The following is a 26,580-nucleotide window of genomic DNA, read 5'->3' on the forward strand; positions in this document are numbered from 1 at the left end:
AAGTATTTGAACTGTATATAAAAGAAAAAAATCGTTAGCAGCTCATCTTTGCCTTTGTACATTATTTTCATTTGGTAAATATGTTGTTTTTTTTAATATAGGGCGAATGTATTTCAGTGTCTTGATTCAAGCGACAAAACATTGTATAGCAGTAACTATTGGATTTTTGTTGGAGATTTTTTTTTAGAAACAGAATTTCTTTGATTTAACGTTTTTCTATGTAGGATACAGTCTTCACCGAAGTCAAATGATAATGAAATGTACGTTTGACCAAGAATTTCACCTTTGCACCGTACGTAGGTAAAACAAAAACAATAATGATGGCCGAAGTTCCTTGTCATTCATCCATTCCTTAGGTAGGTTAGCATTTACAATCATAATATTTTTGGGGGGAAATTGAGATAAAAAAATATCCAGTATATATTGAATTTTTATCGGAGGCTTAATATTTTGACACCCGAAGTTGGGTTAAGCCTCTATGATGCAGGACCATATTGTGAACTAGTTTCTATACTAAATATGTCATCCTATTTAAAAGGAAATTTATCATTATCATTATTAAGCTACCCTCTACCTGTCTAATATGCGAATGAAGAAGACTCCTCCCTTGTCAGAACCAAGTCCGATACTGCGTGACGAACAAACAAAGGGACGATTTGGTAATTGAGACGAATTGTCCACAAAACCTCATTTCCTGTTATTACTTTCCTTTGGGTGTTTTTTGAGCTCCCAACGACGCGGGCTACCAACATAGAATTGTTTAGACAAGATTAGTAAATCGAGAACTTTAAACATAAGGTATTTCATACGTTCATGAAAGGAGGCTCTGGGATCAAAGGCTCGGGAACACGAGGACCACAGTCAGAGACTGGGCCCGAAAACTTTAAGGTTCGTTACCTTTCGATAAATACATGTACATGTACAAACGAATGAGCAAGTCATTTAAGACAATTTAAACGACGGTAGGTGTCAGTAAAGTCGTAGAAAATATTTTTATTCAAATTTTAACAGTATGTTATTTATGTGACGCCGAGTATAGGCCATATAGTTAATCTGAATCTGTATGTATATGTCAAAGAATCCAATCAGAAGATCTTTTCAACATCTAGCAGGATTGCCAGAAAAATTGCCAGCTGCCATATTTTGTAGCCAGTTTTCAGAAATTAGAGCCAAAGGGTGCAAGCAAACATACATCTTTTTATAAAATATGACAGTATTAAGTCCAATGATGAATTATCTTCGTTAATTTGTCAAAATAACCTTTCCATTCATGACATACATGTATCCAAGATTTATTTTTGATGCATGTATAATGTAGGTTTTTAGCTCTAGTCTGTGACTTTTCATTTGCAAAATAATAAAGTAACAGGTGTTTTATTTCTATCAAGGACTTTATATTACTATTCTCATATACATGTAGTCCCTGATTTTAAAACATGATTGTCCTATCTTACAATATAATTTGATTTTTTTTTAATGTTTTTAAATAACTTGATTCTTTTTTTTTTAAGTAATAAAGTTCCTACCATTTTGTTACTTTGACCATTAATTGTGTCCCTGCTAATTATCTTGATATCTCAAGAGATTTTCCTAAATTAGATTTTGGGAATCCCCATTCTACTTGTTTACTGATTTTCCCGCCAAAAAAGTCACATGGCAAAAGTATAAACAAATGTCATCCATTTTTTTATCACTTCTTTCATTTCGAAGTGTTCGGACACTGCCTGATAGGATAATCATTGTTAATTGGAATAAATTTTTTCTGCTATTAGGTAAGTCTGTCTTTGAATGTATCACATGGTTAAATAGTCCGAATTTCCTCTGACCCAGTCCTTGCCTTCAAATTTTTTGGCCAGTAGCCCTTTGGGCTAGCAAGTTTGAATTTTTGGTAGCCCGAACTCAAAACTAATAGCCCAAAAAATTCAGAAAAAAATAAAGAATTTATCATTGAAAAATGACATGCAAATTATCCGAGGAGTTCGATTGACATCGCTAAAATTTCAATACAGAAAACTATCGACGGACAACAACGACCCTCAAATCAAAATAAGAACCACGGTAATTTTAATTTGAAATTAAATATTATGTTGTCCTACAAGTATTTGTGAAAGATTTTATTATATAAATCGATTAGTTTTTATTTAGTTTTACTTTTAATCATCGTTTTTTATAGTAACTCAAACATAAAATAAACGTTGCGGCATATTGCTGTTTTTAATTAACGCCCGGTTTTCAGATATCGTCAGGTTTAACTCGGAATGATTTGACACGAAAGGACAAAAGGTCGCGAAAGTAAATAATGACAAAAATAAACAATAGTGACATTGTCGTAACTTTGTAATTATATTTCGGACAGAATGTAAACACAACAACGTACTGTAGGTCATTGAAACACTTTAATCTTACACCTTCACAACTCGAATCTGACTAGCCCGGTCGGGCTACGGACATTTAAACTGTACTAGCCTGAGGCTGATTTTACTAGCCCTGGGCTTCGGGCTAGTGGCTAACGTCGAGGACTGCTGACCCTACAACCCTCCTTTTTTTTATTTGGATATTGATATGTCGGGTTAGGGTCAGAACGATGTGCCATACAAAAAGTTGGAGATTTAGCGGTACCGCTTAGTACCGCCCTTCAACCGCTTGTAACGACTTTCAAGTTGAAATTGTGCATGTCACACCTACTTAGTTCGATTCCGGAATCATTTTCCTGTATGCTGATACCAAATTTGCTACAAAAATTACATTTATTATTGAAATTTTGATAATTTTCCATGAGAGACCCTGTTTTGTTGACATTTTGAACCGTAATAGAGAGTAGACGGAACTTGTTACCTTTGGAACGGAACTGCGCAGAAAAGATTTTTAAAACCGGAATCTAACAGAATATTTCAAAATTACGCTGAAAAAATTACGCGTCCGCTACCCTTACGTTCCAAAGGTAACAAGCTCCGCCTACTCTCTATTACGGTTCAAAATGTCAACACTATTGTTTAATTAGACTTTAGAGAAAATATCCGTTGCTGATAAATTTGGCAATTTAAATATACAAAACCTAGGTGCCAAGAAAATCGCCAACTGGTTATTTTTGTTGCCAGATAAAATAAAATATAGCAAATTGTGACATTGGTGAAGCCCAGTGCAACCCCTGCATCTAGAAACTGATTTACATGTACCTTAGAAAAGAATGTATAAAATTCCAGAATGATATTTATTCCACCAGGTACTTCCTAAACACTTTGAAAGAAAAGAGATATGACTGCCTTTTGTTTTCACTGCCTATTGTCGTGTATCATCTTTCACAGTGTCCTAGCAAGGGCAAAATGGAAGGGAGCCGTGCCCCTCTAACCCTATTGAGTACTCCCTAAGTGCTCCTTTACAATTACTGGAATGGCCCACTCATTTCCACTCTTGTTAATAAATTACCCCAAGCCAATTGAGAAGTGTCACCTTCATTAACTACATCCTGTCGTAATTAACTCTCAGGTAATTATCGGTGATCAATCAGCTGACCAGGGTTATCCGATAAAGATTGACAAGTAGAAAATGAATCCCGATTAGATCTATAACAATTTTATGGACAGCCAATCATTGGTTAATAATTAATTTCTACTGCACAACTAATTTTACAAATATTTTCAAGTTAACAGGTCTAAATTTTGTAGAACTACCGGTGTAAACAATTGCATGTTGCACATGTTTGTTTATTCAGTTACCTCCCTTGTAATTTCAATATCTTAAAAATTTTCTATATCTTCAACCCTCAGGTAAATCACCTGTTCCTGTTGTTTTTGTATTTGTAGAATACATGTACATGCATGACGAATATTGTTGTTATATGTATATATTTGGGATTAGGTATCTTCTAATCTGATGAACATGAATAAAATATTCTGGTACCCAATGGGATTTCTGAACAACTCAAATCAGAAATTGGGACACCCAAAGGGATTTCTGAACAACTCAAATCAGAAATTGGGACACCAAAAGGGATTTCTAGCAAGACCTGTGAAAAAAAACACTCAGGACCAATTAGAGACTAGATCTGATAATAATTTTGCAGAAGAAGGCACAAGGTCTGTTGCTGCAGAACTATATGTATATATAAGGTATCTTCTTTTAGGCATTAGGGAAGGATTACAGAATCCCAGTGACTCCCCTATCAAAAAAGTATTGGAGATGCAGTTAACTAAGCAACTTTAATTTTACATGTGGTTTGGAACTGCAAAACTTAATTTATCAGGTTGAAAACCATTGCCTTTTATGAAAGCACCCTCTTACATTTTTTTATTTTTCATACTCTCTCTCATTGCAGATTAGGAACCTTCAAAAGCCATTCCACGATGGAAGAAAGGGAGCCACTAGAAGTAACCATCATATCTGACATCAACATAGTCATTACCGCTGTCTGCCCTGGTAAAGTGTATTTAAAGGAGTTCTGCTCACCAGATCCCTTTAATTCCTCAACAGGCGACGCTCGGCAAAAAGAAGCGTGGAAAACAAAGTGCAGCACTTTAACTCAGAACGATCCAAAGTGTTTTGTTGCCATCCATAAGCAAAAAACTAAAAAGAGAAAAAGAGCCAAAAAGAAATCTGATGAACATGAATCTAATATTGGGGTACCCAAAGGGATTTCTGAACAACTCAAATCAGAAATTGGGACACCCAAAGGGATTTCTGAACAACTCAAATCAGAAATTGGGACACCAAAAGGGATTTCTAGCAAGACCTGTGAAAAAGACACTCAGGACCAATTAGAGACTAGATCTGATAATAATTTAGCAGAAGGCACAAGGTCTGTTGCTACAGAACTTAGTGTAAACAGTAATTTTGATGAGGAGGGTGGTAATGATGATGCAGAGACATCGCTGGTTAATGATACCATTGCCAATGGGGAGGATGGGGTTCACCAAGTTGTGAAAATTGAGCCTGAAATGACAAGTTCAAAGGAGTCTAAAGTTAAAACTATTCCAAGTCAAGCCCCAGAAACTTTAATTGATGTGCCTTATGCTCTGATGTCATCTGAAGGTGATGCAAGGGATTTGAACAAGTGTAATGCTGTTGTAGATGTTGCTGTAGCTGATGGAGTTAATACTATTTTTACAGACAACAAAGAATTGTTAGCGAATGAAACTGATTCCAAAGCAGAAAATGAAAATGTTGGTAAAAAGAAGGTTGCTAAAAGAGGAAGGAAAGCAAAAAATAAAGAGCCTGAAAATTACAAAGGGTCAAGTACAGCTCCAAATGGTACAACTACATCTACTAGGGCTAGTTCAGTCAGACGTAGTTCGAGACCACAAAAACGGAAATGGGCTGTGGATGATGTTGAGAGTGATGTGGAGATAAAGGAAGAAGAGAAGGAGTTTAAATGTAAAAAATGTGGAAAGGTCTTTTATAAGCAAGCTTCGTTAAACAGCCATATGGTTGCTCATCGCCACGAGAAGGAGTTAGAATGTAAAATCTGTGGCAAGGTTTTCGCCCAAACAAAGTACCTGACGGTTCATTATAAAAGACACGAGGGTAATAAGAAGCACAAATGCAATCTGTGCGATAAATATTTTATATCAAAATCTGAGGCCCAGCTGCATGAGCTAAAACATTCTGACAAGAAACCTTATTCGTGTAATGTATGTGGGAATGCCTACAAAAGCAAATTTACATTGCAACAACACATGACAAAGCATACTGGTGTTAAGCATCCATCAGCATTGAAACGGTACCCTTGCCATTTATGTGACAAAGTTTTTATTGGTCGAAAAGCTTATTTGACCATACATTTAAAAAGGCACGCTGGTGAAAAGAAGTTCAAATGTTCCCATTGTGGTGTCAGAATGGTCACCAAGTCAGAATTGTTAGCCCATGAGGCCCGTCATACCGGTGAAAAAAATCACAGTTGCGAAATATGTGGGAAAGCGTTTTTCCAGAGGTATGAAGTTGATCTCCATCTAAAATCCCATACAGGAGAAAAATTGTACACCTGTGAAATTTGTGGGCGAGGTTTTATGAAAAAGACTAGTTATGTGGGGCATGTGAAACTTCATAACAACCAGAAAGATTTTGTCTGTGACATCTGTGGAAAGTCCTTCTCTATCAAAAACTCTTTGAATATACACTTGAAAAAGCATGATGACACTAAAGTAAACACGTGTTCCTGTAATATTTGTGGAAGAACATTCTCAATGTATAGTAAACTAAAGCGACATTTAATGACTCATTCTGGTGAAAAACCTTTCATTTGTGACGTATGCGGTTTTCAAACGGCTGATAAAAGTTCACTTGACGCCCACAAACGGCGTCATACAGGTGAAAAACCGTACCCATGTAAAGTTTGTGGAAAGCCTTTCCGTGCAGCAAGACAGAGAACTGTGCATGAGAAAATCCATTCCAAGACAATTGATCGTAGGCGGAGGGATCCCAATGAAATTTACAAGTGTGATGTTTGTGAAAAAATATTTGAAAGACGGGCACAGTTGACACGACATAGGAAAAGACATAACAAAAACAATACTAGTTTGACAACCAAGTCCCAATCAAAGAGAGGCAACTCTAAGATCCCATCAGAGGGAAAGAACTCTGTGTCACAGGAGAGTAATTTCAGTCCCAAGGAAGAAAAATCTACCATTTTACAACAGGAGGAGGCTATTAGAAATCTGATATTGCTTGAGGCTCAGCCTGAGGGAGATGGAAATTCTGTAACAGTTATTGAAGAATCTGTAGATAATGAAGTCAGTTCACCCAAAATAATTATATACTATCAAGGAGTGTAAATTAAGTGAAGTTATCTAAGACTATTACTATTAGGTTCTTTTTATTTATCTTAATTTGATTGGATGTATTTTTTAGCGATCAATTTTCATGTACTAAGAATTTAAGTGTCAGTCTATTAAAGAATCAGGCAGTGTATGAAATTGTATGGTATGAATAGCCTGTTTCTTTGAAGGTGTAGTATGACTTCATAGCATCTGTTTGTAAAATATCATTTTCTTCATCATTTTTGGTAGCACGGTACTATTTCTTTCGTGTATCCTACTTAAGTATAGCTCTGCTTTAAAACCAGGCAGAAGCTTATAAAGGTTGATTCATTCATATCTAATATTTATTATTGCAAATCCTTCTGTATGCTGAAACTATATTAGGAAACTGTATTAGGAAAGATAAGTGCTAATAAAAGTGGTCCACTGGAGATATTAAAAGTTAAAATCTGGTTATGTTCTACTACAGAAAAGTTCGGGAAAGTTTTCTGCAAGAATTTTTGTGATATAATCAGTCAAAAAATATATCAAGATACATGTACAAACCCAAATATTTGTTATTGGAAATTCTTCATTAGGCCTCACAGAAACTGTACTCAGAAATAAGAGTGCAAATGAAAGTTGTCCAATGGAGATATTGACACTTCGACTATGGTTATGTTCTACTACAGAAAAAATACAGGAAAACTTCCCACCAGAGTATTTACACAATAACCAGTCAAAAAGTAGCAGATCCAAGGACATGAACATAGGAACAGTTGTTTTTAGGACCTAAGAAATGTAGTTATTGTTCATGCTAATTTAATATATTAATTGATTATCAAAGATCTGATGAATCACCACCTGCCTAGTTTTTAGACGGAACCACACTAAGTTAATACTTCCCTGTGATTGGACAAATTGTGCTGATACCCAAAATGTTTTATTAATTCTAGACTCTAACATGATTATACTTTTAAAAAATTGCAATTTACTTTTTGAAAACCATTTACTATAAATATTGTGATGTTTTAAAATTTTGCAGAAAAAGGGGGGAACTTTGACCCCAAACATCATCAGCTTTAAATACCAAAGAAACGAGACTGTTATGCTATGACTTTGCTCACATTTTTAGTTTTGGAAATGAAGATAATGACTGGGAAAAAGTCAGTTCATATCTCTGTCATTGTTTTAAAGGGGTGAGTTTTGCAAAAGTTTTACTATTGTTACTTACGGGAAATAAATAGTACCTTTCTACATGTACCTATGACTTCATTGAAATGCTCATTTGTATTGACCATTTAGAGGTAGAAAACTCTGCCATTAACATTTTAATTTTCTAAAACAAACATCTTCAGAAATGGAAAAATAAAGTGGAGATTATTTCAAATAAAGCTTCTGGTAGTGAAAGTGGTCAGCCTGTAGGGTTTTAGGTTGGCATATTTAAGATTTTCTAATTTTGCCTGTATTTTACAAAGACTTGTATAAATTTTTATTTACCATAATTTTCACACTGCTTTAAGGAGGTAGACCTAGGGTAAGGGACATAACTCTTGAAATCAGTGATATGTTTGTATCATATTCAATTTCACCAAAGCCTAACAAGCTTTCCTTTGAAACAGAATGAAATCAATCCAAGTTACTTTGATGCTTACATGAGGTTGATGTAAAATGTTGAATACAAGCGTTCAATTGATTTGTAAGAGTTTCCCTTACCCTAGGTGTACCTCTTTAAAGATTACTGTAAAATGGAATTTCTCCTTTAATAGATGAAATTTCATCAGTTTGCTGGGCTGAGAATTTCATGCGGGTGTTAATTTACAGTCATGTTAATATGGACAAAATCTCTGACAGACCAAATAAAAGAACTGTAATATTAGAGAATGATTCCCTCAGCAATAAGTTGTGTAAAAATAACTTTTATTAGCTTATGGAAAATAACGTTTCTTGCCCAGATCAGTAAAAAATCATACAAAAGATTAAACATTACATAAACAATTTTACTGTAAATGTAGAAAAATTAGCCTTATGTGTAATTTCCATATTTTCAGTGTTTATTTGTCGTAAAACTTTTCTTTACCTGTCAAGGTATTTGTCACATTAAAGTGATCAAATTTCAGAGGAAACATTTTCAAAACTCAATTTTTGCTAGTAGAAACTTCTCCCCTTGCTTAAATTTTCTTGTGGAATTCTACTTGTATTTTATAAATTCAATTAGAAATAACCAATGAAATTCAGATTTAGTGAGTGTAAATTTTCAGTTCTTGCTAAATTTAGCTAGGGGAAATAGTTTTCAGATTCGATCTCATTTTATTATTTTGTAGTATCTGATGCCTTTTTTATGGCTTTACTTGTTTAAAATGAGAAAGAAATGAAAAAGACTGTGCAAATTGCTTATATAGATTTGGCATGTTCATGTACATGTATGTTTGGTGTACATGTACATCTGGGATTTCAATTTTCATGATTTAACATAATTTCATTGGTTTGTGAAAGTTTCCTTTAAGTGCATTTGAGATCAATAGAATTTTATATTTCCATGCAGATTTTGGATTCCGAAGCTTGAGAGGACTTTCACTGAATGAGGGCTCTGAATTATTCAAGTTAATTTCTTAGTTTTTTTTTTTTGTGCTTATAATACTGTAGTACATGTACAAATATCTGCCAATTTTTGTTTGAATTGGAAGGGAGACAACTGAAACACCACTGAAAGACAGGTACACTACAGTCCTGATTTTGTGTGATGTCTGAATATAAGAGAGCGACTTCACTTCGCTTTTGGTGTCGTGTTAAGGTAATCTAAGTGACCTCAGGGCAACTATTTTGCCCAAATCACCCAGTAGGGTGAGTCTTAGCAATAATTTCTAGTTCACAGTTAGAACGTACATGAACATAGTTCAATTTTGTTATGTTTTCCGGTATATATGTATGTATTCTTGATGAAGTATGAAAATGAAATTGATGTTTTGACTCCATTTGGTCAATTTTTTTTTTTTTTTAATATCTTTAGTGCATATTGCACATTGTGATGTCTGTCATAGGTTAAGGCCATCAGAAAAAAAATCCTAGATTCTCGTCCTACATTTTTCAAAATTAGGGGTGGGTGGGCAAATTTTATTTATTTTTATGTATTATTATAAATTTAGAAGAAAATGCTTTCAATTGGAAAGAAAGTGACATAAAGTGGGGGAAAAAATCAAAATAATATTTTTCAGGAGGGTGAAAAAAATTGGTTAGGGAAGGGATGGGTATCTAGGATATTTTTTTTAAATTTTGTCCTGAAGGTTTTTTTTTTTAAGTTTTGTTGCCTGCTCTTTATTGAAAATTTTAGCTTTGATTAACTTTGTTACAGTGTTGTCCATTGACCTTTGACCCTCCCCCTCCACAAATATGTATGACACCTACCTCCCAATATTTAGATATTTCTCAGTAATTGCCTAGAAATGATGAGTTCGATTTTCATAAAATTTGATGAAACTGTAATGTATATCAATTTTTTTATTTTCAAAAAACACATATGACTGGGTTGCATTAAATTGTAAATAATAAATACAGTAAAACTTATCTAAACTGAACCCTGAAAAATCTGAAATCCTGTCCAAACTGAACCCTGAAAAATCTGAAGTCCTGTCTAAACTGAACCATGAATAATCTGAAAACCTGTCTAAACTGAACCCTAAAAAATCAGATATCCTGTCTAAACTGAACCCTGAATAATCTGAAAACCTGTCTAAACCGAACCTTGAAAACCTCTATAAATCAGACATGTCCCTTCATATCTGTTTGAATGTATTTACAACTTTAAAACGGAAGACCTTCATAAACGAAACCAGTTTTTTAAGTTCAAAATGGGTCCAGTTAGGACTAGTTTCACTGTATTTATATTTTAAAGAGGTACAATGTGTAGAGTATTCATGATATCAAAATATATTTTGACCTGGTTTTTTGTTTTTGTTTTTTTTGTTTTTTTTGTTTTTTTTTTTGGGGGGGGGGGGGGTTGGTCAATAGTCATGACTCAATAACTGGCCACTTATTATATTTTTAGTTTTTTTTCTAGTCATTATTTCATTTATTGAATCAACCATGATCATTTTCAAATATAGAAATGATTAAATACTGGGATTGGTACATTGAGGCCCAACTTTGGTCCTTTGAATAACCGGAAGTTAGAATGAAATAAAATTTGTATGGACTCATTTTCTCTGGGTTATTTTTGGTATAAGTTAAGTTTCCAGAAAATTAAAAATCGAGAAAATTGTGGAAACTTTTAAAAACCATGTTCAAAAAGTTATCTTTTCCAGTTAAATCATATTTCATTTATATCGTTTTTTTTTTTTTTTGTGAAATGGGGAGTGGGGCAAAATATTGCCCTTATCCTACATTGTCCTTTACATCCACCATAAATGAAATAGCAGTTGATTCATTTGTATTAGTTATATGTTACTTTCTACATTAAATCTGTATCAAAATATAAACTATATCTGCTGAATTATCAACATTGCCATCACTTGGTGTCTGTCATTGTTGTCTATATCTGCTGAATTATCAACATTGCCATCACTTGGTGTCTGTCATTGTTGTCTATATCTGCTGAATTATCAACATTGCCATCACTTGGTGTCTGTCATTGTTGTCTATATCTGCTGAATTGTCAACATTTCCATCACTTGGTGTCTGTCATTGTTGTCTATATCTGCTGAATTATCAACATTGCCATCACTTGGTGTCTGTCATTGTTGTCTATATCTGCTGAATTATCAACATTGCCATCACTTGGTGTCTGTCATTGTTGTCTATATCTGCTGAATTATCAACATTGCCATCACTTGGTGTCTGTCATTGTCATTGTTAATCTTTTTTTTAAAATTATTCACCTTAATCATGATAAGATCTATCTGCTGTTAAACTTTCATGAAAATCTGTTATTCATGTAGGAGTTATTGCCCTTTTTGGACATTTTTTGGCTTATGTTATTAATTTCAAAAGTCTTCTCCTCCGAGTGGCACTGACTCTACTTGACCAATTAGAGCCAAACTTGGTATGAATGTTCCCTTGGGTATTCTGCCTAGAACTGATGTGGGGATTTTTTATCTGTTAACAGACATTATGATAATTGGGGGTTTTTACGGTCTTGACTGTCTTTACGGATATCGCACGACCGCCCCTTACAGGGATTCTGTTAGTAAATGTCTGTTCGTAGTTAGAGGTAGCGGAGACCAGCCTTCGGGATACCCGACCGAAGAACTCAGAGTATGTCCTACTAGCGGCCGCGCTGCTCTGTTGACGCTCTGGTCTACTCCCAGATCCCACGTATAAACATATTTCTTAGGGTATTGTGCGCAGAAATGATTTGAGGATTTTTTATCTGTTGATAAACATGACTGCCATTACTAAAACTGGGTAGTAGGGGTCAAACAGCATTTTTTTGCAAATTTTTCAAAACCTGTTTGGTTTAGACGAATTCGGACTTAGGATTAAGTAGCCGTCTGAATAAAAATCAGACAGGAGATGATTCATGCATGTCAAAAACCCACCAAATTTACATGTATTTCTTGTTCAGAAACAGTTACAGACCATTTAACTAGTCTTACATTTTCAGTTGGTTGTTGCACTTTTGAAATAAAAACCATACAGATTGTGTATGAAATTGGCACGTTGCAGGAGCTATCGTTCTCGATTTGGTTGATTTTATTGAGAGATAAATATGTGGTTTTCTCAAAATACAAAAAATCGTTGTATAAAAATATATGTACACCGAAAAAATATCATTTCTTTGGTGGATTTTTAACACCATGAATAACCTATGCTTTAGGCGGTGTCTGTATTTTACATACACTGGTACTCAATTATTCAGTGTCCTTTTTTACGTTTCTTTTTTATTTTTTGATGCGTTCATTTAAAAAAAAATCCTCTGAAATACGAGCTATTCAGGTTCTATAGAGCCTCTGGTCTTAACAATATGAAAGCTTATCCATTTCAAAACCTAACCATACAGCTTGCGCATCGCCAGTAAAGTCAATTTGCCACAGTCAAATCCACGATTGACGCGTCCAAATAATTAAATGCTTTTTACCCTTAATGACGCTCTTCTATGGAAACGCAAGTCACCTGATCGCAGTTCTTTTTCCAGATTGGCCAAATACTGATAACTTAGTGGCGTCCGAAAAATGTGTATCGAAAATTTGGAATTGCGTTCGAAAAAAAAACTTTATTGGAACCTTAAAAATTGCGTGCCATGTGTTATTTTCTGGAAAGAAATGTAGAAACTTAGAAGTAAAAAAGAACAAAATTTTACTGCGTCGGCTATCTTTTTTTTTTAAAGAGAATACTTGTTTTTTTAGTATTTGCAGTTGCACATCTGCAGCGTGCCTCTGATGTTAATTGAGTCGAGAATTTAGCTATAATAACCACATTGAGTGCTTCCCATTTCCGACCATGCACGGTTGATTATACACGGAACGAACATTTTATATAGGCTAGAAACCACTAATTCCACTTCCCATAGGCTTCTATGCCAATTTGACAATATTCAATGGCTTCTCTGGACTTTACCTTAACTTTAACCTGCAGAGGACTATATATCAGCATGATTCTACATATGTCAGCTCACAATCCTCTGAATGGCATGTGGGGTTAGCAGAGTTGCAGTGCAGTACTGGTCACCGGAAGTGAAGGGTCTATAAATAGCATGGGAAATCCCAGTGTTTTTACAAGATAGGGGTATATTTAGAAACCATTATGGAGATTAGGCTTCACATCACAAGAAGCAAAATCACCTATAAAATGTACAGAAATGTTTTTCCTTTCAGAAACTGTTTAAATTTTTTAAATAAGATGAGAACTTTTTTCACAGCACTATGAGAAACAGGGGTAATTTCTGCGTAGGACTATTTTTGCGTACGTTCCAAATGCTCATTGGTTGAATTGGTGGTCTGTAACCTAAAGCACAGATCCACGCTGAACTTCCCGGTTTCAGCTAATTACAATACCGCTGCCGATTTCACTAATAAACTATCAATAGGGGCCATCTCAATAATTTTATTTTCACGTATTTCTGTTCGGAACATCCATTGATCAGTGGTCTTTACCGTCATTTACATGCCCTAAATAACAGAGCTATTTCCCTTCACCGCTCTATTTTCGCACACTCAGTTTAAGATGTAATAATGCACCGGCAGTAATTAATCTGTGATTGGTAAAGAACCGACAGTGATCGACTACAGGGGCGTGCCTCCCTAAAGGCGGATCCAAAAATAAGGGGGACAGGCACCCCTTATCAATTTGCAAAAAATGACAGTACTATATTTTTGCGTGTTTTATCAAGGAATTTTGCGCTCCCCGGTAGGCTCCATCTTACTAGTATTTGATTCTCTTTTTTTTTTCAGTTTGAAAGGGGGGTTATTCGTCCACAATTCTGAAAAATATACTTGTCGATCGCCAGAATATCTGAAGATAAATAACATGAATTTTGTAATACATGTGGGTCTATATACACGAAGTTGTTTATTTTTATTATTCCCACTAGTGTACATGGGTTCATCAAGAGCGTTACTTGCGTCAAACTCATTTCACAATGTTTTCACCGCAACCGGACACTCACGACAAAAGTCCAATTGAACCCAATAATTACCAGTATGATTCATGAAATAGGTGCACATTCAAAGATAAGACACGGGGCCAGATAAGATCAGAATATACACATCACTCAGACTGAACACAAACCGAGTCAAGATGTCTTTTCTTGCAGGGCTTTGTATAGCTGCGTTAGTATCCGTTTCAGAAGCTACAGGTCAGTACGAAATGCAAAATTTGTGAGTTCAGATTCCAGTTAATAATTATGCACTTTGTGGTTTTATACAGTGAAACAAAACAGGGCCCTCCAGTTCATGCCCAAAATTATATATTTCGTATGATTGCTATTGCTAGTTATTTATATATTTACCATAATCCTTTAAAACGGGAATGTCGGCTTTTATCATGTTAACGTAAATATTCTCGTGTCGGATTCTATCATGCTAACGTTAATATTCTTGGTGTTTTTTTTTAAATCGAAGTAGGGTCAGTTGGTTTGTCTAGTTACATCTATCATGACACCAGAGAGACTATGCTGATTGGCGCAGATATTTCTCTCCCGAAGCGGAAGCGCACGGACATCATTATGAAAATATAGCTAACTTTTGCGAAACGTTGTCATAAGATTTTGACACTTAATGCTAGCAATGACCCATATTTTCACCTAATTATATTAGAGCTTCATAAGACCATTTCGTATTTACTGCAGGATAGTCGATGAGCATGCTTATTAAACACTTCCGCGAGGAAAGCGATACCATACGGAAATACAAATGTGTCTCGCATGCTCATTGACTACCCTGCATTTATCACGAAAGTCTATTATGTTGCATAATTTATTTTGAACCAACTGTGTTAATTTAGAACATCTTATCAGAACTTCCCTGAAACATGTCCTAATAATTGGACCAAAGTCAAATTATTTATTGGTATAAAATCCAATAATAGGATTACAACCAGTTACAATACTGGACAAGTACAAAACAGAATACACATAATTCAATATTAAAACAAACAAACGGAAAACTATAATATTAAAGACATGTTACTGCAGAGAAGAATAAATAGAAGTTAATTACATGTCCAATTGCATCGATGGATCAAAGTTTAGGGAGGGGCTGGAATTTGTTTGTGACAAAATTTAACCAATTTAAGTGGCAGACGGCATGATGATTCCTAACAATAACGTATGTTGTTTGAACTTTTTGTGCTAGAACTTTATTTGCCATTTTATTTTTCAATTTTACACATGAAAATGACAATTTTTTTTCTATAAAAAGGGGGGTGTGCCAACCCACTGGATCCATGTTTGATCTGTATGTTTCTCAGATTACATTTCTTGTTTTAGAATGTTCAACGGTACTACACGGAGGATGCATTAATATTTTCTCTTCTTGTCCTGCTGGATACACGCAAAGTGTTAGTCACTGCGGATTTTTACAATTATGTTGTTATATACCTCATTCAACAGGAGGCGGAAATACAGGTACTGGTAGTACAGGAACAGGGGGACACGTGACTACACACGGAGGTAAAGTATAGTCATGTACTGAATCAATATATACCGTTTGATGTCTTGGGCCTCAAATAATCGTCAAATTGCAAAAAAAAAGAATTTTTCGGGGACCGAATTCAAACGTATATGAACACAAGCTTATTGTTGTAAATAGTAAATAATATATTGAACTCATTTATTTTTTTTCTAAATTAACCATTCTGACTACAAAAGATATTTAAAAAAGAACACACCGAAATTCATGATGCATCGTATTAGTGTGCCAGTTTGCGTTATATTCACGCAGGTTCGATGTCGGTTTACATGAAATACCTTTATGGATAAACATAAAACTATCTGACATACTGCATAAATAACTACAAAGTGTTATAGCACTGTTTTATGTTCCCATTACTTTCTATGTTATATCCAGCTCACAGCAAATTGCCACTACACTCCTGAATGGTACACTTTTTTTTTAAATCGTCCTTTTGGTCAAAATAAGTCTCTTTTTTTTCAGGACAATGCGGTGTACCAGATGTTACCAGTCACCGCATAGTGGGAGGAAGTATAGCGACTGCGCATTCCTACCCATGGCAGGTAATGACATATATTAGACAACTTCGCAGACCCAATAACCACTTCCTAATTTATTGCAGAGGTGTAAAACTGCACGGGATAACGGTATTGGAATGAATTTTGAAAATCTGTATAAAACCAACATTTATATCTCAATCTTACGAAATATTTACTTTTGTTACTTTGTATGTATTATTTTGGTTATTTTATGATTTGTTGTGTTTGTTCGTTTTCCATGGCTGGTCTTTTCCCCTGAATTACATTCTTTTGATTTCCATTAGAATCTTCAGAATCTTTGTTCCTTTGATTTTTTTTTACTTTTGACCAGTATATATATATATGTTTCCCTACAAGGAAAATATATAATTTTTGATGGCATTCCAGGGTATAAAGAGCTAATTATTTGGAAAAGTTAAACACTACAGAAACGTCTCAACAGTTCAATGACACTGAAATTAAGGTTCAAGCCAACCAATTACCATTTTACTGTTACTTTTCTAAACCAGGTGTCGCTGCGATATGGAAGTCATCACATGTGTGGAGGTACTATTATCGACAGCCAATGGGTACTTACTGCTGCCCACTGTTTCGAAGAGTAAGTTAAATGTCTTAAATGGCAAATACATTTACAAATGTGAAAAAGCACAAGAGGAAAACAGCAAAACACCCAACTACGACTTACTTCATAACACTGTGTTTTTCGTGTTAAATGTAACATTCACGTGTGAGATTCGCGTTTACACAGTATTCAGTGTTTTCATTAAGAGTCGGAAGCCGGCAAAAAACGACAGCTATTGGCGTGACTTCCCAGCTATTCTGTTTTAATTTCCACTTAGCTATGGTTTCTTTTCAAAATATTCCTAAAAAATTCTTTCAATTCAAAAACTTAGTGGAAACACTGAGTATAGATCGACTAATATTTGCAAGCTGTATTTGTTGGTACGCTATTTGTTGCCACTCGCTAAAGTCTATTGAAGGAGCGTTGAACTTGCACTGTTGGTTTATGTAGAAGGCATTTATTGGAAAGGGCAGTAATAGTTTTAAAATATTTTATTCAGCATAAAGCTGAAATGGATTGGGCAGCAGGCGAAGCCTATATAGGCCCTCTCCATGATACAAGGTACAAAATTACAATTATCAATATAACACAATATTTGATATATGAATTATTACTCAATAGACATGTGGCAGCCGGCCATTTTGGACAATGGATTATTTAGTAGGGTAGTAATATTTCATGAAACGCTGATAGCCACAGGCCGAGGTCTTTATCAATGTTGAAGGCGATATCACATTTCATAAGCAGTCAATTTATTAATAAATCCATTTATATCTTATGGTTATGCCTCTTTACATTTTACCGTACGTTAATGAATATAAGAAGACCATGTTTTAACAAATAAAAGTAGCTATTTTTTTCTGTTATGGCAGGGTGGATCCAGACAGTTTGAAAAGTAGGGGTACTAGCCGGGATTCCTCAGAAAAAGGGGGTGATAGGACATTGTTTGCCATTTTTGTCAATTTTACACATGAAAATGACATTTTTGCTAACTCCCTGCACTCCTTCCTCAGGATCCGACACTGTATGAAATAAAGTAATTTTAATTTCATGTCAAGTCGTCACTTTCTTTCTTTATCCCAGTACATCATATTCACGCTGGACTGTTGCTACTGGGATCCACGATCGAGGTCACATATACACAAACCAAGTTCACCGCGTCAGGAATGTCATCGTTCACGAGCACTATAATTCTAGAAGTAACCACAACGATATTGCCCTCGTCAAACTTGACAAAACCCTCGATTTAAGCGACTCCACAACGAAGGCTGCATGTCTACCAAGTAGAAACGAAAATTTTAACAATTTGGTTTGTACAGTAACTGGATGGGGAGCGCTTCATTCAGGTGAGTCAATCGGTTGAATTTATGTGAATAACATCAGATAAACATTGACCCCCTTTTGAGTACAGGGTACACTAAAAATGACGCCGAGTCCAGGTACGGCCTAAATTTTGGACAGAATCCAATTTTTTTACAACTCTGCGTCCGATTCCAATCGAAAAACATATCTTGCGTCCGGTACTCGCATATGAGGGTACTGCGTACGCTGTTAAAAAGGGGTGAAACCGGCGTAGTGTAAGGGAGTATACCCTCATCATGACGGTGAGTAAACGTTGCAATGTACTTCAGAAAAGAGGGTTCCAACCACAAGGGCCACCTGGGTCCACCGTTGATGTTGTTTTTAGCCAGATTGACGATTGACATTTCCGCTTCTTTGTTTTTGCAGACGGACCTGGAAGCAGATACCTCAACGAGGTGGATGTACCTATTATAGACAATAACAGATGCCGCTATTATCTTGGTAACGTTATTTACGGAAGCAATATTTGCGCCGGATATACTCAGGGTGGAAGAGACGCTTGCCAGGTACGTATTATTACTCCATCCTGAATTTTACTTGCCAGGTGCATATCATCACTCTATCATGAAATTTTACCAATGTTTGTCTTTAAATAATGAGATATATTGCCATAAAGAATAGACCATTTCGTGTTAATTGAACGTTTTGAATATTGATATTATCATTTGATATAAGGACTTTCCTTTTTGACTATTTCTTTTGACTACTGCTCAGTATTTATCAGTTTTGTAGTTTTGACAGTTTGGGTATTACCCTTCATACATGTTTACTTGATAACTGAGTCGGGGCTTTTTTTTTAAAGAAAAATAATTCCTTTCACCGTTTGAGCATGTTTACATTTATATTTTGTTTGTATTAAGTTTCTTTTCACCTTAAATTTCTTAAGATAACAGAGACGACTTGAACTCCCCCTCTTAAAATTAAAATTTACCAGTATCTAAAATCAATGAAAATTTACCGTATATCAAAAATCAAGGAAATGTAACAAAATGCCGTTTGAGATCACTCATGATAACAATTATAATTTAAGAGCCAAATGGTAGGGAAACCACTGTCATTTTGTACATTTCTTGTATTCAGTAGTGGTTCCAGGAGGTCAAGGGATCGGATGCTCCTCCTTTCATTGGAAAATTTTGTTATCGTGCAAAATTTGCGCCAAAATGAGCAAATAATTGCCTGAACCCCCTTTTCAATATTTCTTGGTCCGTCATTTTTGTGGTTCCAAATAAGAGCTTTGTTCAGTAGATAATACACCAATACGTAACGACATAGTTAAAACTCAATTCCTCTTTCGTCTACAACGGACTTGACTTTTTATGAACGACTAGACGGGTGTTTCTAGAAAAGCATGCAGAGGACGCTTTGTCGGTACACCTGGTCCATGGTCCCATCAGTGGAGTCTGGGTTGTTTGTTTACTTTTGTTTCCATGTTCTTTGTTGTGCCTGTTTTCCTAGTTTTTATTCCTGGATTATGCTCTTTTGATTTCTGGTAGAGATTATTCTTTAACCAAATCTGGCATTTAAATCTGAGTTTTAATGATATCATGATGAAGTAACATCGGGCTTACAGTAAGTCTCGTCAATCACGAGAATGGGTTCCTAAGTCCCATTCAAAAGCCTAGGACGTGTTTGTTTACAGATGAAATACCTCAATCTTATCATCAAACCTCAAAAATGGTCCAGGATTTCAGGTTAGGAGTGACGTTAATAGAATGTAATGCAAAGCGAAGCGAAGCGAGTGGGAAATTGGAAGTAGAATTTGTGAAAAATCAAGATTTCATGCACACACAAAAATTTCTCCCAATTTTGGGGCATACATCTGTCCTTGAATCCGCACATGCAAGCTTAAATATTTGATAAAAAAAAAAGTAAATAAAACACGAGAACGAGAATTGTAGATGTTTTTATTTTCTGATTATATACTTGTCTTCATCATTATCACAAGTTCGTGGTTTATCTGACTTGTATTTCCTCCAGTTTCCAAGATACTAGTATCTATATTTATCAAGAAACCACTGGAGGTCATGTGTTCTATCCCCGGCTGTCATACCAACAGAATCAGACTTATTCATTGCATTTCCGTCAAGCACGTATGATACAGAAAATAAGGTGACAACTGGTTGTCTTGGAGACTGAGTACCTGCGGGCAGTTGTTTCAGCGAGCTTAGACATTAAAAGTCGATTGGCTCAGCGTGTCTGACTCAATTGTTCCAAGTACGGTCTGTTGGATTGGTCAAATTTCTCGTCTTGAAATAATTGAAATATCTACAACAGACATTAAACCACAATCAATCAAACAATCAAGATGTACTTTTTATTCCATGCAGGGTGATTCCGGTGGTCCTTTGGTATGTAAGCAGAACAACGTTTATAAACTGACCGGTGTTGTCTCATGGGGTTACGGCTGCGCAAAGCGATACGCACCAGGAGTTTATACCAGGGTATCTTCTTTCCTCGATTGGATTGAAACAAACAAAGCCAGACATCCATGAAGAAGTACATTAAAGATTTAATTATTTGAAAATTTGTTTAATCATTCATGTACATGTATATAATAAATGTAACAGCGCTTATAATGACTAAGTTCGTATATTGGATTCTTTCATTCTTTTTATACCAGTTGTAAAAGGACACTGAAACAATAATAAAGAGTACTTAGTGCAATTTAAGGAGATAGACCTAGTGCAAGGGACATACCTCTTGAAATCAATGATGTGTTTGTATCATATTCAATTTCACCAAAGTCTATCAAGCTTTTATTTGAAACAGAATGAAATCAATCCTAGTTATTTTGATGCTTACATGAGATTGATATAATATGCTGAATATAAACATTTCTATGATTTGCAAGAGTTGTGCCCTTTACAGAAGAGAAAGTATAGAATACCAGTTCAAGACATACATGTATAATAGACTATCTCAACGAATTTTACGTAAGGTTCAAAATAGTTACTTGGTATTCTGTACTAAACATGAAACATACCATACTCAGAATGGACTCAGGTCACAAGTGGCATTCCACAGGGGAGTGTGTTCGGTCCTATCCTGTTTACGATCTGCATTAATGACCTCCCAAATGCAATCAAAAATATGGCAAAACTATTTGGGGGCGGTACAAAAATTTACGCAAAAGTGAATACAAAGAAGATAAATGGCTTCTCAAATTGAACAAATCAAAATGTAAACATCCCCACCGAGGTCAAGATAACGGAGAACAATACACCATGAACGAAGTAATGATTCTATTACACAAGAAAAAGACCTTGGCATAACTATAGACAGTAAATTAGATTTCCAGGATCACATTAACATACAAGTTAAAAAGCCAACCAAAAATTAGGAATGATCAACAGAACATTCAAGTATATAGATAAAAATATGTTTCTTGTGCTTTACAAGAGTATAGTGCGTCCCCATTTATAGTATGGGAGCTCAATATGGTCGCTCATAAACAAAAAAGAAGCGGTACAAATTGAAAACGTATACAGAGAAGGGCTACAAGACTATTCCAAAACATACAACATCTAAGTTATGGGGAGAGACTGGTGTATCTAGGATTACCGACAGTGCAGTATAGAAGGGAGAGATCAGACCTTGTAGAAACATATAAGATCCTCAATAACATTGACAAAGTTGAATGCGAAAGCCTATTTCCAATGCATGAATCAAACAGCAGAGGTCACCAGCAAAACATATATAAGCAACACTGTCGAACAAATAAAAGGAAGGCAAGCTTCTCGCAAAGAGTGGTTGATAATTGGAACGGATTACCAGACAAAACAGTAAATAGTATAAAAGTTCCCTGAACGCTCATTGGAAAAACTATCCAGTAAAATTTGTGCCGAGTTTCTATGGGCCGGAAGTAGGCATTAGAAGAGAAAACCTTATCAATATGGATCTGAGACGCGATGAAGCGTAGTTACCAGTCAACAGATCTCGGTACCAGATGAACCAGATAAAGATGAACCAAAAATAAAATGCACATCAGTCGTAGATGCATCTTGTTGTTAAATACAGCAAAATGAGGGTTTTCTGTTAAATACAGGTGAAATAAAGAAATAAAGCATAATGTGAATCATAATGTGAATGAAAAAACTTGACGATATTTTGCGATTTTAAATCGAAGTACTAGAACAAAACTGACAAAATGGTAAAAATATGACATGAACTACATACACTGCATGAGGTGCAAATGCCCTATGAATAACTGTTGCAACTTGCTATGCACGTGCAATGTCCACCAAAAGAGAACAAATGATGGATTCATAAATAACGCGGTAAAAATGAAATGAATGGACTATTCAAATTTGTAAAGTAATCTAAAGACTCGTTCACAATCATCTTTATTTGTGGCAGTTGATATATTCAACTATTTGCACATTAAACCTTTATAAAGAGATCAAAATGAATTTAGAGCTTCTATGGAAAACTCATTTGATATCATTGCCGATTAAAATGTTAAACTAGTTCAATACCATATGCACACAGTAACACTTTTCTTTTCATCCGTCAAGCGTTTTTTAAAATTATTTCAGTCATTCGTAACCATTACACAAAAGAAATGCATATTAGTGAGAGTATAAAGGTTACAGACCACCAATTCAACCAATGAGCATTTGGAACGTACGCAAAAATAGTCCTACGCAGGAATTACCCCTGTTCCTCATAGTGCTGTGAAAAAAGTTCTCATCTCATTTAAAAAATTTAAACAGTTTCTGAAAGGAAAAACATTTCTGTACATTTTATAGGTGCATTTTGCTTCTTGTGATGTGAAGCCTAATCTCCATAATGATTTCTAAATATACCCCTATCTTGTGAAAACACTGGGATTTCCCATGCTATTTATCGACACTTCACTTCCGGTGACCAGTACTGCACTGCAAGTCTGCTAACCCCACATGCCATTCTGAGCATTGTGAGCTGACATATGTAGAATCATGCTGATATATAGTCCTCTGCAGGTTAAAGTTAAGGTAAAGTCCAGAGAAGCCATTGAATATTGTGAAATTAGCATAGAAGCCTATGGGAAGTGGAATTAGTGGTTTTTAGCCTATAAAGCACAAACCTTAAGTACAGAAATGATCTCAAAACTAGACTGGCAATTTTTGATAAGTACTACGCTGAACAATGCTGACAGTTCGAAGACAATACCAAAACTGAACAAAGGAAACCCGCCGAAATTAGAAAATGATCTTGAACACTGACCCGTGAAAATGACCAATAGACACCCAAGAACTTAAGACTACCGCTCGAAGAAATAAGTATTAAATCGACATGTACTAATCATACAAATATATGCAATAAAAACAAATAATATAAATACAAGTACAATGTTTCGGGAATAAAAATTATTACTTAAAATATAAAAACCGTAAAGTTTGACTCTGCCACATAAATAAAAAGGTGTTCCTGTTACACTAGATACATGGTGAAAATTACATTTTCGTTCATTTTGAAAACTGACTTAATGTGATAACAAAAAGAATGCGAGGGACATCCACATCTAAAATTTGTGAAAATCTATTTTTTCAGAAGCGGGTGCAGGAGAGGGTTACGGGGTTCGGAATCATCTTGTGTTTGAAAGAGTAATCAAGGGAACCAAGGTTATAGCGGTAATCAAAAGAATGTAATCCAGGGACAAAGATCAGACGTGGAAAACAGACATACACAACAAAGAACATTAAGTAACTAAAATCATACATACAAAGTCACAAAAGTAAATGAGAAACTCGGACTCCACTAAAAAACTGGGAGCATGGACCAGGTGCACCGGTAGGGTAAGCGTCCTCTGCTTTTCTAGAAACACCCGCCGAGTTGCTCATAAAAAGTCAAGTCCGGGGTAGACAAACGAGGAAAGGAAAACTATGACCCGTTGAATAAATCAGTTTTAATGGTGCTGATGGATACACCATAACGATCCACGAGTTCATGATGACGACCATAAAACTTCTGTAGTGATGACTTCAATCTTGTAGCAACATAACCCTGTTCCAGAAGCCTATTTGTTAGAGTTCTAGCGCGATATAAAAAGTCTGCGTAGTTTCGGCAAGCTCTGGCATAACGTATGAGTTGTGATATGAACACTCCATACGCAGGAGCCGAAGGGATGTTGCCACGGCTGAAAGGAAATTTGACAATTTTGAATGAAAAGTCATCACGTTTGTCGTAAAGTTTGGTCAATAGTTTTCTTTTACCATCGATTTCTAAGTATAGGTCAAGATATGAGGCTGACTTCACAGTGCCTGTAGTATCCTTTATCTCAAGTTCTTTGGGGTAGATGCGATGTATCAAATCCCCGAAATTAGGATTGTTTAAAGATAATACGTCATCCATATAGCGGAAACTGAGATTGAAGGATCTAGCCAAACGATATTCTTTCTTTCTGATCAGGTTAAATCTGAAAATTAGGTTAATCTTGTGCAAAATTTGGGCAAGATTAGCAATTGATGGCCTACAGCCCAACTACGATCGGACCTCCCTCCTTTATTTAGTTTTTCTTGTTTGTTTTGGTTTTTTTAAATCGTCCTTGTACTCTACCTTTTCCCCTCATAAAAAAGATGGACTGAACCTGACTGAGGTTTATAACTTTATAAAGACAAGCAACCATATAGCTTTATTATTCTGTTCTGGTAGAGCAATAAAGAGGTCATTTGTCTCATGGCATAGCAGTTTCGGTTGTTATATTTTCATCTTGGGATGTTCAAATGCATGAACTATTTTAATTTTGTTTTCAATGTTAAATATCAACACTTGTAGCTCATTAATTTGACATGATTGATTGATTGATGAATCAAGTTAACTTGCTTTGAAATAGTCTTTAAGTAAACACATGCTGCTATTTCACTTTCACTTTTCTTATATGTTTTTGGAGTATACAGAGGCAGCTATTTCGCTGTTCCTGTGTATAATGTTGTTTTGGGACCAGCTGCAGCCTGCCCAGTGGTGTGAAGGTTTCCTTGGTTATTGAAGACCCATGGGTGGTCTTGAGCTGACATTTTTAATCCCAGTGGGGTTGTTTTCTCTTTGACATACTTACCATATTCAATCTCCGTGTATTGTCTCGTTTGAAATGTTAAAAATAGTGTTGATGATTTGAAATAGCTAGGCTCGGGACAAATATTATGTTTGTTCATTAATTAGCCATGGGACTTAGAGCATTGTGTGGCTTTTGTCGGAGGATGTGTCACGGTTATGTGCGGTTATTGTAGCTCGTATGTGATGGAATTATTCCTTAATAAAGATGCACCATATGCGATTTATTTATGGTATTCGACAAATTTTGCAGTATTACAAATTTCAAAACACTTAAACCACTGAAGCTTCATTCCTTGTATTTCATATGATTGAAACTTTCGGTTATGGATTCAGCTTCCTATTTCGATAGTAAGTTGGTTTTTAGTACAACTAATTTTCAAAAGTTTGATCTTTCTACACATTTGATTCAAATGCTGCTGGTTAGAGGTTACTCCTTGAAACTCGTGTACAGCCTATCGAAATATATATGATTGGTATTTTTTGTGTTAATTTTGTAACCAGCCCCAGGGGATAAGTTCAATATTTTATTGCATCATCATGGTATGTATTAATTTATATACACCTTATCAGTTTGCAAAAAAAGTATTTATGTGTGTAAATGCGTTATCAGGGATTTTTTGGGTGGGGGACTTGTTTTCCCACCCCACCTTTAGGGAATTCTCTTGATCCGCCTCCGGTATTTAATCAAGTATATTTTTAAACAGATTCTTTTTCAATTTACTTGTGGTGAATACTACGATCCTTATACAGGTTGATTTATAATGCAGTTTTTTTAACTATTGCCTCAATCCAGTGACTGTACATTAGAATTATACTTCATTATTTATCCAAAATAACATTGATATTTAAGTAAAGAGAAAAGTGTGCTAAATTGCAATGACTACATTTCGTAAATACACCCTCAAGCAATGTATGATAGCTATTTCAGATTTTGATTACTCGTAAGTCAATGCCCCTGAAAATGAAATATAAAATTTCTGTTTTTGTTTTTGTTTTGTGTGTGTGTTTTTTTTAATGTACCTCATTAGATAAGTTAACTGATTTGTAATATACATGTTCATTAAGTCCCTACGTTGGCGTGGACTTATTGGCAAGCGAGCGAACCATTATATCTCCGTCGAATTTCATGTCCCACACTAAATTGCAAGTTTATGCAAATCAAAAGCTGTTACGTTGTAACCAACTTGATCACATGTGCAAAGTGGAACTCAAAATAATTGAAAATCGAGATATATGGCTGAGAATTG

The 26,580-nt window shown here is 35.3% G+C and overlaps 2 protein-coding genes across 3 annotated transcripts; both read left to right on the forward strand.

Annotated features, from left to right (window-relative positions):
* The first annotated feature begins 683 nt into the window (after positions 1-683).
* LOC148596478 (uncharacterized) lies at positions 684-10,930 on the forward strand. Of its 2 annotated transcripts, none has more exons than XM_088563421.1 (2): positions 684-888; positions 4,316-10,930. In XM_088563421.1, the coding sequence occupies exon 2, from the start codon at positions 4,344-4,346 to the stop codon at positions 6,765-6,767; it is 2,424 nt and encodes an 807-aa protein (XP_088419547.1). In that variant the 5' UTR covers positions 684-888; positions 4,316-4,343; the 3' UTR covers positions 6,768-10,930. The 2 variants fall into 2 exon arrangements, with proteins under 2 accessions (XP_088419547.1, XP_088419548.1); XM_088563422.1 differs by having other exon boundaries at positions 684-798.
* A 3,431-nt stretch (positions 10,931-14,361) lies between these two features.
* Positions 14,362-20,822, forward strand: LOC148596479 (transmembrane protease serine 3-like). The gene is made up of 7 exons (XM_088563778.1): positions 14,362-14,520; positions 15,652-15,834; positions 16,319-16,398; positions 16,884-16,972; positions 18,020-18,282; positions 18,665-18,804; positions 20,626-20,822. The coding sequence occupies exons 1-7, from the start codon at positions 14,463-14,465 to the stop codon at positions 20,788-20,790; spliced, it is 978 nt and encodes a 325-aa protein (XP_088419904.1). The 5' UTR covers positions 14,362-14,462; the 3' UTR covers positions 20,791-20,822.
* The last annotated feature ends 5,758 nt before the right edge of the window (positions 20,823-26,580 follow it).

Source organism: Perna viridis, chromosome 15, assembly GCF_037379345.1.
Source record: "Perna viridis isolate PV_CMFRI_1.1 ecotype Kerala chromosome 15, ASM3737934v1, whole genome shotgun sequence".
Lineage (NCBI taxonomy): Eukaryota > Metazoa > Mollusca > Bivalvia > Mytilida > Mytilidae > Perna > Perna viridis.

What these genes read in the sequence shown, in the direction of transcription:
- LOC148596478 (XM_088563421.1), top strand. Translation starts at nt 4,344, where the DNA reads ATGGAAGAAAGGGAGCCACTAGAAGTAACCATCATATCTGACATCAAC.
- LOC148596479 (XM_088563778.1), top strand. Translation starts at nt 14,463, where the DNA reads ATGTCTTTTCTTGCAGGGCTTTGTATAGCTGCGTTAGTATCCGTTTCA. An exon ending in ATCCGTTTCAGAAGCTACAG is followed by an intron (nt 14,521 to 15,651) that starts GTCAGTACGAAA and finishes TTCTTGTTTTAG; the next exon opens with AATGTTCAACGGTACTACAC. An exon ending in GCTGCCCACTGTTTCGAAGA is followed by an intron (nt 16,973 to 18,019) that starts GTAAGTTAAATG and finishes TCTTTATCCCAG; the next exon opens with TACATCATATTCACGCTGGA.